This window comes from Leuciscus leuciscus (genome assembly GCF_965113295.1).
Source record: "Leuciscus leuciscus genome assembly, chromosome: 1".
Classification (NCBI taxonomy): domain Eukaryota; kingdom Metazoa; phylum Chordata; class Actinopteri; order Cypriniformes; family Leuciscidae; genus Leuciscus; species Leuciscus leuciscus.
This window is the reverse complement of record NC_138725.1, coordinates 37,977,793-37,993,921: the sequence shown is the minus strand read 5'-3', so window position 1 is coordinate 37,993,921 and position 16,129 is coordinate 37,977,793. Positions and strand designations below refer to the sequence as shown.

The window sequence follows — 16,129 nt, the reverse complement described above, 5'->3', positions numbered from 1 at the left end:
CTTCTGTGCTTGTGTCATTCTTGGTCCCCAGATCTGGTGTTCCACTCTGCTCTGCATTGATCATTGTCTTTGTTCTAATATCCAATTTTATCTGACAATTTGGGGTGCTCGTCCGCGATAGATTCAGAACCGAGGGATCGTGCAAATTGGACTGAGACGGTGTGAGGACAAAAACGGTTGTATTGCCTAGACTCTCGAAGTCTCACTCAACGTAATACTCGAGATGGAGAATGTTCTTGAATTTGTAGTATTAGGTGTCTGTTTTTGAGACACAGATTAAGAGGTTTTTATAACCTACCGTTTTGAGATAAGGAAGGAAGGATGGTCAACCATTGAATAAACTGCAGTTTTAATAATTCATGTAATCTGTACTAATTGGCATCTTAAGACAGAGTGGAACAACTTTGTGTTTTGTCTTTCTGTGTGTGAATTAAGGAAACTGCTTGGTTGTAATATGGGGCAAGATGTTTCTAGACCACTGACAGCCGAGACACTTGTTGACTTTATGTACAGAAACAATAAAGGTTTCTGGACAGAACCTTTTACATCAAATTTGGCAGGATGGTCAGAAGGCAAAATTCAATAAGACTAGAGTGGGATCATTAAAAGATGATGATAGAAAAAGCATGAAATCCATGGTAAAAGGGGGATGGGGAGATTTAGAGTGGGACTATAGATATATGAAGGAGTCATATAGTGTGTGGAAAGAAATGAAGAAAGTGTTGGATCAGTGGCCAGAAAAATCTAATAAGAAAAATTCAGAAAGAAAAAAGTACTGAATCGTCACCGGCCTATGTGCAGGCAACGAGCAAAGGATTTCCAATCACAAGAAAAAGGAACTGTGTACTTCACATTCTCCGGTGCGACTTAAATGACTCAAATAATGACAGCATGTCCAGCTAGCACTTCATGATGTGGAAACCCATACAAAATGTCAGACATTGAGATGATATGCAAGAGCTTGCCAAGTGCCACAAACCCTACTAATTCTAATAATGTAAGCAATATGTTTTTATTTGAAAGCAGAGTAGGTAGCAAGATTTATCACATGCTGCCAATACCAAACAGGGAAAGGAGTCACCATCTGCTTTTGTCATAAGGTTTAGAGAAGCATGGGAGCAGGATTATTGGCTGCCTGTTGATAACTTGTTATAATTGATTATGAATATTTGGATCAGTTAATATAATTACCTTAAAGGTTGGGTAGGTAAGAATTGTCTAAAGAACTTTTTTTCAAATTGGCTTAAACTGTCTTTATATACCAATACATAATTAAAATGTAAGTACTTTGAAAAAGAGAGTATAAAAATTGAGTGACTATAGTGTATTTAATCTTCAAAAAACACAGCTCATTAATTCCTACCGGGACGAAACAAGTGATTGGCTTGCGCGACTGTCACTCTCCGTCGCCATGACTACCGCCGCTATTACTGGCTCTGCCTACGTGCGCGCAGTCGCGCACCCGTTTTTAGGTGGGAGTGAATGGAATTAATGAGCTGTGTTTATTGAAGATTAAATACACTAGAGTCACTCAATTTTTTATACTCTCTATTTCAGAGTACTTGCATTTTAATTATGTATTGGTATATAAAGACAGTTTAAACAAATTTGAATAAAAGTTTTTTTAGACAATTCTGACCTACCCTACCTTTAATGTTGTAAATTAATATTACAATCAATTAACCTGTTTGTCCCGTGAACCCTCAAGATTAATTGTTTATTAATTCTAAGAAATTTAAATTTCCGGGGCATGAGAAATGTCTTTCTTACTTTACAGTACTACTAAGAGCAAGTAGACATGATCTATGATTAGAGACTCCAGATATGAGCTTGAGACATGGACAATTTTATGTGTGACATGAACAAGACTTTATTAACTAGACTAAACACTTAAACTACTCTTACATACACATACGTACATGCATACAGCATTGTTTGAAATTCAGCAGATCAACAGCCTTGAGCAAACCATCAGTTAAGTTCTAAAACGCCCTTCTTTAAAAGTGGTAGGGATACTTAATGTTTAAAATAATGAGACTAAGTTTGATACTTGCATGTTTAGCCCATTTGAATTAAACTGTCCTGATGCAATTTGTTGAGGCTCCAGTTGATCTTTGCTGATGTTGTCTTGATGAGAGAGAACCAGTGGGAGTCAGAGGATCTTTGGTGAATGGAAAGACAAGGCTGCCGCAGCCTGTCACAAGCTTGGGGGTCCTTAGAAAACTTTTAGTACAGCATCATCTTCACATCAGGATTTCAGAATGGAACTAAGAGTGAAAGAGGCTAAGAGAGTTGATCTTGTGATCAGTGATTTTTAAAGCATAAAGATGTCACACCCTCTGGGATGATACAGGATTTGTAGACAGTGAGCCATATCGAGCTAAATTAAAAACCACATCACAAGTGTATGTCAAGAAATATCCACTGTCATATGACAAAGAGATTGGCATACATCCAATCATTGATCATTTTTTTGGCACAAGGGGTCCTCATACCAATTAATTCACAATACAATATGCCTACCAACACAGTTGCCAAAGCAGATGGAAAGAGTTGGCATTTAACACAAGATTTGCACACAGTAAATCAATTGATTATACCATTAGCGCCGATTTGTACCTACCATTATGAATTTTATTTCATGCACAAATTATTTTTTACAGTTGTAGATGTTTTGTTTTTGGGTTTGATCATGTCATGTTTCCTTGCCTGTCATGTGATCTCTTGTAAGTCATGTGATACTGCCATGTGTTCCCTTGTCTGATGTGTCATGTTGTCATTGGTTCATTGTTTCATTGTTCACAGGTGTCCCTTGTCTAGTCATTAGTCTTGTGTGTATTTAAGCCCTCATGTTTGCCATGTGTCTTTGTCAAGTATTGTTTCCTGTAGACCACTGTTCGAGTTCGAGTTCGAGTTCGAGTTCGAGTTCGAGTTCGAGTTCGAGTTCGAGTTCGAGTTCGAGTTCGAGTTCGAGTTCGAGTTCGAGTTCGAGTTCGAGTTCGAGTTCGAGTTCAGCCATGATTTTGTTTTATGTTTGGTTTTGTTTGTAATAAACTGCACTTGGGTTCTCATTTACACTTGCCTCCAGTGGATCCCTTTACAGAATACTTGACCTCGACCATGAACCCAGTAGTTGCCCTCCTAAATCTACGCCAGGGAAATCTTTCTCTGGAAAATGTGGAGGAATTTTGTGGACTGTGCTACCAGGTAAAATGTAATGATGTGGCTCTCAAGGACATTTTTCGGTTTGGGCTGAACGATCCGGTGCGGTCCCAATTGCCCAGTATATTGACTATGCCCTTGTGTTAAGCGGCTCAACTCTTACTGTGGGTTTAACAGATGAGGAACACCGCAAACCTCCAGTATCCTCTCAGCCTGAACCACTTCACCATGTCTGCCAAGTCTGAATTTCTTCACGTCATGCCTGCCAAGCCTGAGTCTCTTCACGTCATGCCTGCCAAGCCTGAGTCTCTTCACGCCACGTCTGCCTCTGAGCCAGTGTCTCCGGACAAGATGGCCGCTGCCGAGCCAGTGTCACCGGACAAGATGACCACCACCACGTCACTTCACGTCATGCCTGCCAAGCCTGAGTCTAGGAGTTGTTCTCTTTCATCCACATAAGCCAAAAATACATTTTCTGGATTTTCTCAGTCTAGAATAGCCTGGGAAAACCCAGACAACTTCCAGCAAATTTAGATTTGCTCTGCAAGTAGTCTGGCATTCAAGCCCATTTCTAATCCATCGAAATCGAGGCACCAATCAGAAACGTTGGGGCGTGCTTTACACGATGACGACAGCGCAGCGACAGTGAAGCAGATTTTGTACATTACAAAGACAAAACTTACTTGTGTGTAAGAATAAAAAATACAAAAATACAAAATCAACTATTCTTTTCTTGCTCACATTAATATATCGAGAGATATTGATAGGCTGCTACGACACTAAGATAACATTAATTTAATAGTGGAGGTCAAGTTCTACATGTACATTTTAAGAAGTTGATAAGTATTTTTAAGTAGTAATACACCACGTTACAAGCTTACCTCCGTAATACTCCTCCGAGCAATATTCAGTCGACCAGGACTTGGAGTGTTTGGCCGAAACTTTTTTTAAATGTGTTTTTGACGGAGTAGACTCACGTTGTCTTTTTTTGACGGCGTCTGTCGATCCTGTCGCTTCCCCGTCTTGCTCGTCCTTTAATCATGACCTATACACTGGCAAATCGTGTTCTAATCGCAATATATATGCCTTACAACTGGGGCAAATGCGATCAGAGCTTGATGTTTTCTGTTCGACCGTCAATCCGAGATGTTTCAGTCGGTCTGAGATGCTATTAGTTTTTCCAAATTTTGCAAAAATGTTGATGGAGTGGCGGTGGACACCAGCTATTATCATATTTCTTTTACAAAAACGGCAAAAGTCGTCAGAAGCCATTGCTACATCTTCCTCAAAATCACAAACAGAGAATTGCTGTCTGAGTCTCAGATGTTTCTCCGTCGCTCTGTATACGTCATCTCCTTCATCTCTCTGATTGGTGGTTTTAGGTCTATCCAATTGCGCCCAGAGGCATTTGAGCGACGTCCGTTGGTGACGCCCCCTTTGGAAATGATTTGTCTATGAAGCTTTGCCAGACCATAACTCAGTTACTACTTAGAATGGTCTGGTTTTAACCAGGTGAAGTCTTGAAGGCTCCAAATTCAAACATAATTTCACATTTCTCCTACATAAATTATCCATTTTAAATACACATTCATCTTTCCAGAGGTGAAGTATCCCTTTAATATTAACAGTAGAAAAATGAGAAAACAACCTACCGTATTTTCCGGACTGTGAAGTCACGTTTTTTTAATATCATGAAACACTGTGATTTATTTCAAAGTGACTTATATCAAATAGTCTAAATGATGACTTTCAAAAGTAGGCACGCCAAGAAGGCTATTCACTGTATTTTGGTTCATTTTTGGTGTGCGCCAGAAAGATGTTCAAGGATACAAGGCGCATCATGTTGTTTTCTTTATTTTTGTGGCATTGTGACATGTGGCATTGCTATGTGGCCCAGATCTGGCAAACAGGAGCGGTCCGCCCAAGTGCCATAATTCCACGCTGCATGTGGGCCAGATCAGTATTCCACAAGTGCCAGATCAGTATTCCACAAGTGCCAGATGTGGGCCGGATTTGGGCCGAAACAATGTTGCTATCTGGGAAAGGTGTTAACTGTAATCTTGATCTAATCTAAAACTTACAAAGGATTAAATTCATCACAATTATTTAATGAATTGTCAGCAAAATTTTATAATCATGACAGGCCTAGCTTTATTGCACATTATGAAATTTGGCTGATGATTAATTGTCAGGTTTAGGGATTTGACGATTATGCTGATTAATTTTCTGTTTTAGGGCTTTGTTATACTTTTTTTTGTTTTTTTGTTTGTTTTTTGTTTAAAGCTATCACGTCCCACCACAGAAAAATTCTCATTCCTTCAAAAACCATAGTTGGAGATACAACAGACGTTGAGCATTTGTTTAAAACTTAACCCTCCTGTTACCCTCAAATCTACCAAATGTTTTTTTTACCAATTTGCAATTTAAACCCCCATAATGTGATTTTTTTACCCAAAAGTTTAAGTCAGGTACCCTATGTTTCTTTGTTGACTACTTAAACAGCCCTTTAAATAAAACACCACCAACCCCACCCCCGCCCCTTATACATCCAGAATACCTATTGCACGACTATGGACAAATTAGCAAATCACTATTAAATATCACTGATTGACATAAAATTAAATAATATATATATTTTTGGTGTTTTAATAGCTTTATATGATAATATTATACAATTTATTTTATCAAGGATAGGTTTGGGGTCAATTTGACACTCCCATTGATAGTCTCAGGATGCCTCATTGTTGGCACGACACAGGACTCATGGTAGCGTTCACCTTTTCTTCTCTGGACAATTGATTTTCCAACTTTGCACTAGAATTCTGCTGTCTAATCCTTATACTTCCTGCTGAATTTCAAGTCAATCTTTAATGTTTTTATTGGAGAGGAGTGGCTTCTTTGCTGCCCTTCTTTGCTGCCCACCGGGTCATTGTCCAAAAGTCTTGGCCTCGCTGTGTGTGCAGATGCACTTACACCGCACCTGCTGCCAATATTGAGCAGTTCTGCACTGGTGGTGACATGATTCCCTAGCTGATTCCTCAGGAGGAGAAGGTCCTGGCACTTGCTGGACACTCTGGGATGTCATATAAATGAAGATGACTTGACATGTCCTAAAGCCTTCTTCACTGCAGCCGAACCTCTTTTCTTGAAGCTCTTGATGATCTGGTAAATGGTTCTTTCAGGTGCAAAATTCTTTGCAGCCATTTCCTTACACATGAGGTCATTTTGATGCAAAGATAATGGCTTCACAACTTTCTTTGGAGGAAACCATTGCTAACAGAAGAACACAATGATTGGAAGCACTTCTTCCTTCCATTTATAGCAATCATGTGCTGATGATATGATTAGTAAAATTATGTTAACTGGTCATTTGGTGCCAAGGACAAAAACAGTGAAATTTAGGGTTTTGTGATAAAGCTTTTTTTGCAAATATGTAAAATGCCTCTGATCACTCTGCACAATAATCTAGAAAAATGTGAATCCACATCATAAAAACTGAAGCAGCAAATATTTCAAATTTGTCCAAATTTTGGACACTGTCATTCAAGTGGGAAGTGGGACCATAATAACGTTCCTTTTTTGGAAGGTATTTTATCTGCTAGACCAGGGGCCGTGGATCGGTACCAGTCCGTGGGACATTTAGTACCGGGCCGCACAGAAAGAATAAATAACTTACCGTATTTTCTGGACTATAAGTCGCTCCGGAGTATAAGTCGCATCAGTCAAAAAATGCGCCATGAAGAAGAAAAAACATATATAGCCTAAGTCACACTGGACTATAAGTCGCATTTATTAAAAAAAAATTAAAAAAAAAAAAATGTTACAGACGGGACAGTTCTCCGTTACGGACGTGAGCGCTCTGAAAGCGGCACTAAAATACTGCTTTTTATACTTTCACAGAGATCTCAAACAGAAAGCACAAAGCCTGTTTTTAAATTTAATTTCGTTTTGTATTAATTGTATCTTAATTTTAATCAATGTTTCATCAACCAATTGCCTGGATTGAATAAATAAGAAGTAAATATATTAGAAAATAGACAATCACGACACGGAGGCGCCGGCGCGTGAACTGGAGCTTGTCTCATAAATTAACCGAAACTCAGTGATAAGGTAGCCTACTTGCCTCACAGACCTGAGACATATATAGAAAGCTTGAAATGTCTACTTTTAAGCAGAACAATTCAAAACGAAAGAAAACTGACTGTTTTCTGCTTATGTAATTCATTTGAAATGTGCATTTCTCTCTGGTGCGTTCACTACTGCGAAGATCGCAAGTCAGCATCGTCAACTTCATCTTTCCAGCCGACACTGACACAGAAAATACTTGTTTATTAGTAAACAATTAAAATGTCTCTTGCTATATTTTACATATTCATAATCATTAATTTTCCCGTTTCGTTGTGACAGCTTTTAGGTGCTTTATTGGCAGCGCCACCCTTACATGTTACATGAACGCATCAGCACCGAAAACATGGAAAAAAATTGTTTTCTTTTGAAGGGGCATTTTGTTTGTGTTCAGGCTTTCTCGGTTGTCTTTAGGCGCGATGTTACGAGGACGCTGCTAATAAAGTTGCGAGTAGGCCGCTTATTATTATATTTAAAAAATACCCCAGTTTCTATGCCGGTCGTATCATTTTATTTTGATGTATTTATCCGCCACACCTTAAAGGCCGGTCCGTGAAAATGTTGTCTGATATTAAACCGGTCCGTGGTGCAAAAAAGGTTGGGGACCGCTGTGCTACATGAGACAACATGAGGGTCAACACTAGGAGTCACTAGGAGGCTCATCTGAGGAGGATGCCTCATAATCTGGGTCCTCCTCGACATTATCGTCTATCTCAGACTCAGACACATGACTATGTCACTGTCACTTTCAAAGAACTATGCCAAAGTCTAAACACAGAAAACCTTTGCATAGCGGTCATTTTCAATTGAGAGAGAGAGCATAAAGAGAGAGCTCACAGAGCACAAAGAGAAATGTTTTATAAGGCTTCTGTGGAAGCTTTCATATTTGCTCTTCCCCTATATTATGTTTTCCCCTCCCCCATGGCACCAAATATCAAAGTTCATGCAAGAATTATGTTTTCCCTTCCTTGGAAATATATAATTGGCACTGGAAATATCTAATTTCTTGTGAGGATTATGATTCCCCCCTCCACTATATTGTGTGAATTATCAGTGGTTCTTCGCAATACTTCAGGTAGGCCTATGGTAATGTTAGGTTAGGACCCTAAAGCAGAGGGAAGTTCATAAAATCTCAAGTTATAATGACCTCAATATCATCCAAAACAAATGTGTGATTTGTGTCAAATCACCAATGTGTGAACAACCAAAAATTTGATATTTCTTATATGTTTTATACAGCAAAATGAGCCTGGGGTCAAATTGACCCCAAAGAACACCGATGCTTCAAAATGTGCACAGAAAATTTAAAAACATATCTTCATGTGATGTGTAGTTCATGAACGATTCGTTCATTTTGAACGAATCTTTAATATGACTCGGGACTACCGAGTTGTCTCAGAGATTCGTTCATTTTGTGTTGACCGCACATGCGCATTACGCAACATATTGGTTCTGAATCTGTACTGGAAACAGAAATGATTAGTTAATCTTTCGAGTCTCGAGTTCGGGTTCGGGTCCGAGTCTTTCGTTCTTCCTGTCAGTCCCATAGAGGCTATGCTGTCAGTACCGGAAAGAGAAAAGATTAGTTAATCTTTCGAGTCTCGACTCTCGAGTTCGGGTCCGAGTCTTTCGTTCTTTCTGTCAGTCCCATAGAGGCTATGCTGTCAGTAACGGAAAGAGAAAAGATTAGTTCATCTTTCGAGTCTCGAGTTCGGGTCCGAGTCTTTCGTTCTTCCTGTCAGTCCCATAGAGGCTATGCTGTCAGTACCGGAAAGAGAAAAGATTAGTTCATCTTTCGAGTCTCGAGTTTGGGTTCGGGTCCGAGTCTTTCGTTCTTCCTGTCAGTCCCATAGGCTATGTCAGTAACGGAAAGAGAAAAGATTAGTTCATCTTTCGAGTCTCGACTCTCGAGTTCGGGTCCGAGTCTTTCGTTCTTCCTGTCAGTCCCATAGAGGCTATGCTGTCAGTAACGGAAAGAAAAAAGATTAGTTCATCTTTCGAGTCTCGAGTTTGGGTCCGAGTCTTTCGTTCTTCTTGTCAGTCCCATAGAGGCTATGCTGTCAGTACCGGAAAGAGAAAAGATTAGTTCATCTTTCGAGTCTCGAGTTCGGGTTCGGGTCCGAGTCTTTCGTTCTTCCTGTCAGTCCCATAGGCTATGTCAGTAACGGAAAGAGAAAAGATTAGTTCATCTTTCGAGTCTCGACTCTCGAGTTCGGGTCCGAGTCTTTCGTTCTTCCTGTCAGTCCCATAGAGGCTATGCTGTCAGTAACGTAAAGAGAAAAGATTAGTTCATCTTTCGAGTCTCGACTCTCGAGTTCGGGTCCGAGTCTTTCGTTCTTCCTGTCAGTCCCATAGAGGCTATGCTGTCAGTAACGGAAAGAAAAAAGATTAGTTCATCTTTCGAGTCTCGAGTTCGGGTCCGAGTCTTTCGTTCTTCCTGTCAGTCCCATAGAGGCTATGCTGTCAGTACCGGAAAGAGAAAAGATTAGTTCATCTTTCGAGTCTCGAGTTTGGGTTCGGGTCCGAGTCTTTCGTTCTTCCTGTCAGTCCCATAGGCTATGTCAGTAACGGAAAGAGAAAAGATTAGTTCATCTTTCGAGTCTCGACTCTCGAGTTCGGGTCCGAGTCTTTCGTTCTTCCTGTCAGTCCCATAGAGGCTATGCTGTCAGTAACGGAAAGAGAAAAGATTAGTTCATCTTTCGAGTCTCGACTCTCGAGTTCGGGTCCGAGTCTTTCGTTCTTCCTGTCAGTCCCATAGAGGCTATGCTGTCAGTAACGGAAAGAAAAAAGATTAGTTCATCTTTCGAGTCTCGAGTTCGGGTCCGAGTCTTTCGTTCTTCCTGTCAGTCCCATAGAGGCTATGTTGTCAGTAACGGAAAGAAAAAAGATTAGTTCATCTCTTGAGTCTTCGGGTTTGAGTCCTTCGTTCTTTTGTCACGTGACTTGTCACCGTATTGAATACTAATTCACAACCTTTTTACAAACAAGCGCGTAGTTATTTTTTTATTTAATTTTTTTACTTTTACAGTTACGTGATGCGTTTCTGTTCTCAAATGTATATAGGCTATATTTGTGAATTTCTGTCATGAAGATTATTTCCTATAACATTGAATGTGATATTTAAGAGTTGGCTAATGCAAGCTTTATCCGTGGGGGAAACCACTTTGATGAGACTCGTTTACAGTGGATTGTAATTTTCAGTTAATATCATAGACATATGATATTAATTGAATTAATAATGAATTAATTTATGTCAAAATTGCACATTAGTCACTCAGAAATAAATTACCGTTAGGTCTATTTCACAAAAGAAAGAGGACACACTTACTTCTTCGAGTCGCATCTGTTACTGTTTATCTGGTAGTTACAGGACATATTTACATCACATTTAGAAAGAATGATAATTTCTACAAATATATGACACCAAAAATACGACCTGAGGAGCTAGCACTCTCTCGACTCCCATACAGATATTTTCAGTCAGAGAAACAGAGGAAGCTCCCGAAAAAAAAGTTGCTTTATTTTATGATAGTCCGGTATAATGAGACGAGACGTAGGCTACTGACAGATAAAATAAAAACATGATTGTGATAGCTTTTATGATTGGTCTGATTTCTTCAAGCGTTCACTATGTTTTTTTACTATGCGTATCTTCAAGCGTTTACTATGTTTACTATGGTAATGGTTAGCGCGCAAAGTCTTTTGCATCACAAACACAAGGCATTCAAACATGAACGAGAGTTAAATTATTTTAAAAGTCTTTAATGCTGACAGAATCATCCGGCGCTGCCGTCTCCCGACTCAGGTGAACTCCGCCTCTGTTCGTAACCACTCCTCTAGCCCGAGCTGGCCCGCTCTGGCCCAAGGTATTTGACGGGCCAGAAATCCTGGCCGTTGGCCCCCGAGTAAGCCCCGATCAAGCCCCGGAAGTGACAGTGGAAACGCGACTGGCCCTGGCACGCACTAGCACGGCCCGGCCCTGGCCCGACAGTGGAAACGCGTAATGAAAATCGGCCAGCTCGAGGGGCGGCACCAAGCATGCATTTGAAAATCTCACAGCACGCAATTGGATAACACTACGACCAAACACAACAATAAACCCCATACGCTTAGCTACCAGCGGAGCTAACTGGTAGATTAGACTCTTCCGGTCGGCAAAACAGCAAAAACACCCTTCTTGCAAAGGAACGATTCGAGCGCCGTCTTCTGTTCCTCTTTTGGGAAAAAGCCAAGTCTAACTCGTTCATTGTAGCGGCCAAAGCCGTTTCAAACCACTGCTATTTATCCATAGGCATCTTGCAATGTTTACTGATGACTTCGACATCACAGCGCTGTCGTCATCTGTTTAGCTCGCCACTGGCCCGCCTATATCAGATAACCCGATGTGATTGGTGCAGCTCAGATCGAGGGGCATATTTAATGAGCTCCATTGCTCGACACCAGAGTAACTCGCTGAGCAAATTCAACTTGTGCTCTCGCGAGAACTCTGGTTTACCAGGGTAATGGGTTTGTGGCTTGAAGAACGAACGACTCGAACCCGAAGACTCGAGAGATGAACTAATCTTTTCTCTTTCCGTTACTGACAGCATAGCCTCTATGGGACTGACAGGAAGAACGAAAGACTCGGACCCGAACTCGAGACTTGAGAGATGAACTAATCTTTTCTCTTTCCGGTACTGACAGTATTGCCTCTATGGGACTGACAGGAAGAACGAAAGACTCGGACCCAAACCCGAACTCGAGACTCGAAAGATGAACTAATCATTTCTGTTTCCGGCCCTGCTGTAGCCTATCACACATGGCACGGCACTACCCAGCAGACAGATCAGAGTCAGACACTGACGAGTCGACAACTAACGTCTCGAGACACGAGAGGAGGAGGAGAACAAACGTGATAAATATGAAGTTGCAAAGGAAAGAACGTCTCGGATCAGGAGTTGAGGTGAACTAACAGAGTCAGACTGAAATAGCCTGAATTTAAGACCCAACAACTAATCAATTAATAAAACATTTCGGTTTCTTATAATTTGGCTTTGGCTGCATTACCCTATAGTTTATTTTTATTCTTTTTACAAATGTAATCAACATTTTCGTAAGTAGGCTACTAGATGTGTTGGGATATTTAACATGCCATTTTAATTATATTATGCTGAAATGAACGAAATGACTCGAAAAAAGATTCGTTCATTTTGCTGAACGAGACTCAAAGATCCGAGTCAGTAAAATGATCCGAACTTCCTACTATTTTTTTTCCTTCTGACCTTCTCTCGACGCTTCACTCTCCAGTCCAGTGGGTGGCGGTAAAGCACATTCATTTGTTTATACCACCATTAAACATCAGAGGAAGGAGATTCGTTTTCAGCTTGATATCTGGTGTTATGTCGTGGCAGAGTAGGCTACGTACGGTTTTGTGTTGTGGTAACGTTACTGGCTTAATACAAACTGTTACAAAGATAGAATAGAAATATTTATTTTTTAAACAGGTCAATAAATGCCTGTAGCCTAATATCTCTATCCAAATAGACGTGACTAAATTTTGAGGCAAGCAGGAATATCTGAAGGAGTATCAACTGAACTGAGATCTGCTGCTGTGAAGATGGTGTTTGTTAAAGAGGAGAGTGAGGAGGACATGAGTGAACCAGAACCCTGGAGAATAAAACACGAGGAACAGGGAGGTTGGTGTCTATTCTTCATTCATCTTTAAAGAGGTCACATATACCCTTTTACAAAGGTTTTTTTGATTGTTTTTTTTTTGTTGGGGGGTGTACGAATATGTTTTCAAGCCATGATTCACGGACAATGCAAGCACGTCTTTCACAGGACATTTCTGGGTATTTTTTTTTTTACATTTACATTTATTCATTTAGCAGATTTAATTTCATTTATTGATTTTTGTTTTTATTACACACTTTAGATACGACGTTTTTACACAAATATGCTAATCCAAACAGTAATCGAATTCTCTTTTGCTTATTCCGTAGGCGCGGATTATTTAAAGGGAATATCATGACTTCATAAAGCTCAGAAAAATCGCGTTGTAGTCCAAACGAGCCGTTCGTTTTAGTTCTTGAAAAGGTTGTTAAATTGTTAAATACAATATCTCCATTTGAAGTGGACTTTTAACATTGCAGCTATCTGTTTTATGCTCAAACAGCAACATTACAGACTGACTAAATTTGAAAAAATTAAAAAGCATAAAAAGACCCATTGTGGGTTTTATACAGGTTTCCTGCGGTTTTCCACTTAAATAAAAACTCAACGAATGAAAGTAAATTATTATTATATTATTTATATTTGTACCCTCAAATAAAAACGTAGTATACATAGGGCTGTGTATCAACAACAAAGTCATCCTGATACAGAGGCCACAACAATAAGATATATCATGATACAGATCTGCACTAAAACCTGCACCAAGACCAGGTTTTCTTATTGTTCTTTAAGAACATAAACATTAATGTACTCATTCTAATTCATTTGTTGCAATGTACTAATGTCTACTATATTTATAAAATCATATTTACATTGCTGTTATCATTGCACAAATTAACACACACTCTAAGAAACTCTCATGAAAGAAAATGTATTAAAAAGTTAGAAGCTAAAGTAATGTACTTCCTTCACAGTAGCTCACTCAAAGACATTGAGACAGTCACTCACACAGATCGCACTGTGCGCACAGAATCATTCAAGCGAAACTGAAACAGAAACCAGCATTGGGCTCACGTACCCTACCTCTCATTCAGCACAAATCCAAAAATGTCTATAGTCCCGATGTATTTGGAAGCAAAACTGTTATTTATTATGTAAACTGAGCTAGGGCTGGGTGATATGGCCAAAAAAAATTACCACAATAATTTTTTTTATATCCGTCGATACGATATTGATAATTATCACGATAAATGTCAAATCTTTATTTCTTTCAAGTTTAAAAGGCAAATTTTTGCTCCTAAGTGAAAGTGGTAGAAACCAGAGCATTAATTGTGATTTTAAACTACTCGTTATTGTCAGAACATATCATGACAAACACTTGCCAAACAGGTGAACATTTCACAAATCTGAGGTAGAACATTCAAACATTTGTCATTCTTCCTTAACAAAATAAATATCTTAATAGAAAAATTAATTTCTTAGTTTCTGCATGTGCTCATTTTATTTGGTAAAATGTAATATTCTGACTGTTTGAGTTTTATTAAAATAAACCATTGGTCATCCAGTATCATGCATTTAGATCATAACAACAGATAAAACCAGACATAGCCTACAGCACCTTACTATCATGGCAAAATATAACTTTATGGTTTCTATGGTATTTGTATGAAAAACAGTAGCCTTAAATACATTATTAAATACTGTAATTATATTCCATTAGTCCTTTAATAAATTGTCTATATTAATAATTTAATACAATTCAATATGTATATCCCACATTTCATGGTGCAGTTAATATTACTAGGCTAACGTTACAGTAAATCCATGGTAAATGATGGGAATTTGTAGACGGAAAAGCCTTCAGACTGTATTGTTGCGCACAGTGTTTCTCCAGTTTGTCAGCGCTGTTTCATCTGCCTTTAAACTGGTTTAAATCACAGAGACATTGTGTTCTTCGCTGAATTCAAGCGCTTCTCACTGGATCTCGTGACCGAGAGCGATCAGAGTAAATGCTACTCTAGTGAGCTCGCGCTGCGCTGCAGTTTGGACTTTGAGCCGAGCGGATAAATGGTCCGTGTGGCGCGCGGTTCAAATGAGTTTCGTTCCTCCTTTGACGCATAAACATTATCGAACATTTATCGAACTCTTGATATCGTTTTATCGAGAAAAATTAAATCGCGATAATTATCGTTATCGTTTTATCGCCCAGCCCTAAACTGAGCTGTGCACTTCACTTGTCTTCCAATATTCACTTAAAACGTCATCTTTCACATGCGCAAAAATGTGCTTGACATAACACAGTAGGGCACTGGTCATATAGGTAATAAATGGTCATATAGGTAATAAATAGTCCTATGCAGAATATGAAATAATTAGGCTAACTAATTAACAAAACGAAAGAAAAAAATTGTGCTATATTTGTGCATGTAAAACTAACCCCATGTAAAACAAAAATACAGTAAAGCGTAAGATAGTGAGCAACTCTAAAAACATTAGGGCTGAAACGATTAGTCGACGTTGTCGACAACGTCGACAATTAAACATTGTCGACAAAATATCTTGTTGTCGAGTAGTCGTTTGAGCTCACGTGACCTAATGTAAGGGCCTGCAATATCGCGATTTGACCGCTACGGCGCTGTAGCGCTAGAGAGTAATGTTACAAATGCTATTGCGGTAGAAGAAAACACAGCGCAAATTATGACCTGACGGAGTGCAAACGAATCCGAACTAGCAAGGTGTGTAAAGTTTCACAAAACTTCAAACCAAGAATGCTGTCGTGTGCAATACATGCTAGGCGTAACTTGCTTTTCACGGGAGCACAACATGCATGTTAAAGCACTTAAAGAGGAAACAAGATGAGCCGGTGAGAGGTGAATGTTCTCCAGCTGGAGCTAAATAACTAGCAGTAAATCTCTTTATTAGACAATGCAATACTACTAATAATAGCAACAATATTAACAATAATAATATAATTACAGTAATATGATGATTTATTTTTGCATAGAATAAAGCTTGATCGAGCTTAGGAGTCAGGGCTGTTTTTATTATTGTAACACTATTAACGTTAGGTATAACAGGCTTATCACTTGCCTTTATTTTGTTCCATATTCATGAAGACTTAAAAAAGGAGATGTTATGAAGAATATCATGTCAGTTTCTTTTTCATACTGTAAATTAAAAGGTGAATGAG

General features: G+C 39.2%; 1 protein-coding gene across 4 annotated transcripts in view; it reads left to right on the top strand.

Moving 5' to 3' along the window:
- Positions 1–12,627: 12,627 nt before the first annotated feature.
- The window catches only part of LOC309506766 (uncharacterized protein), a 45,951-nt gene continuing 42,449 nt past the window's right edge, over positions 12,628–16,129 (top strand). For 3 of the 4 annotated variants that reach the window (XR_014208901.1, XM_082180726.1, XM_082180728.1), the window contains exon 1: positions 12,637–12,962. Coding sequence is in view for 2 of the 4 variants with exons in the window: in XM_082180726.1 (XP_082036852.1) it covers positions 12,884–12,962 (79 nt within the window). In the remaining 2 variants the exon portion in view is untranslated. Of the gene's footprint in view, positions 12,963–16,129 lie in introns of all 4 variants that reach the window. The other variant, XM_082180727.1, reaches the window with a different exon arrangement.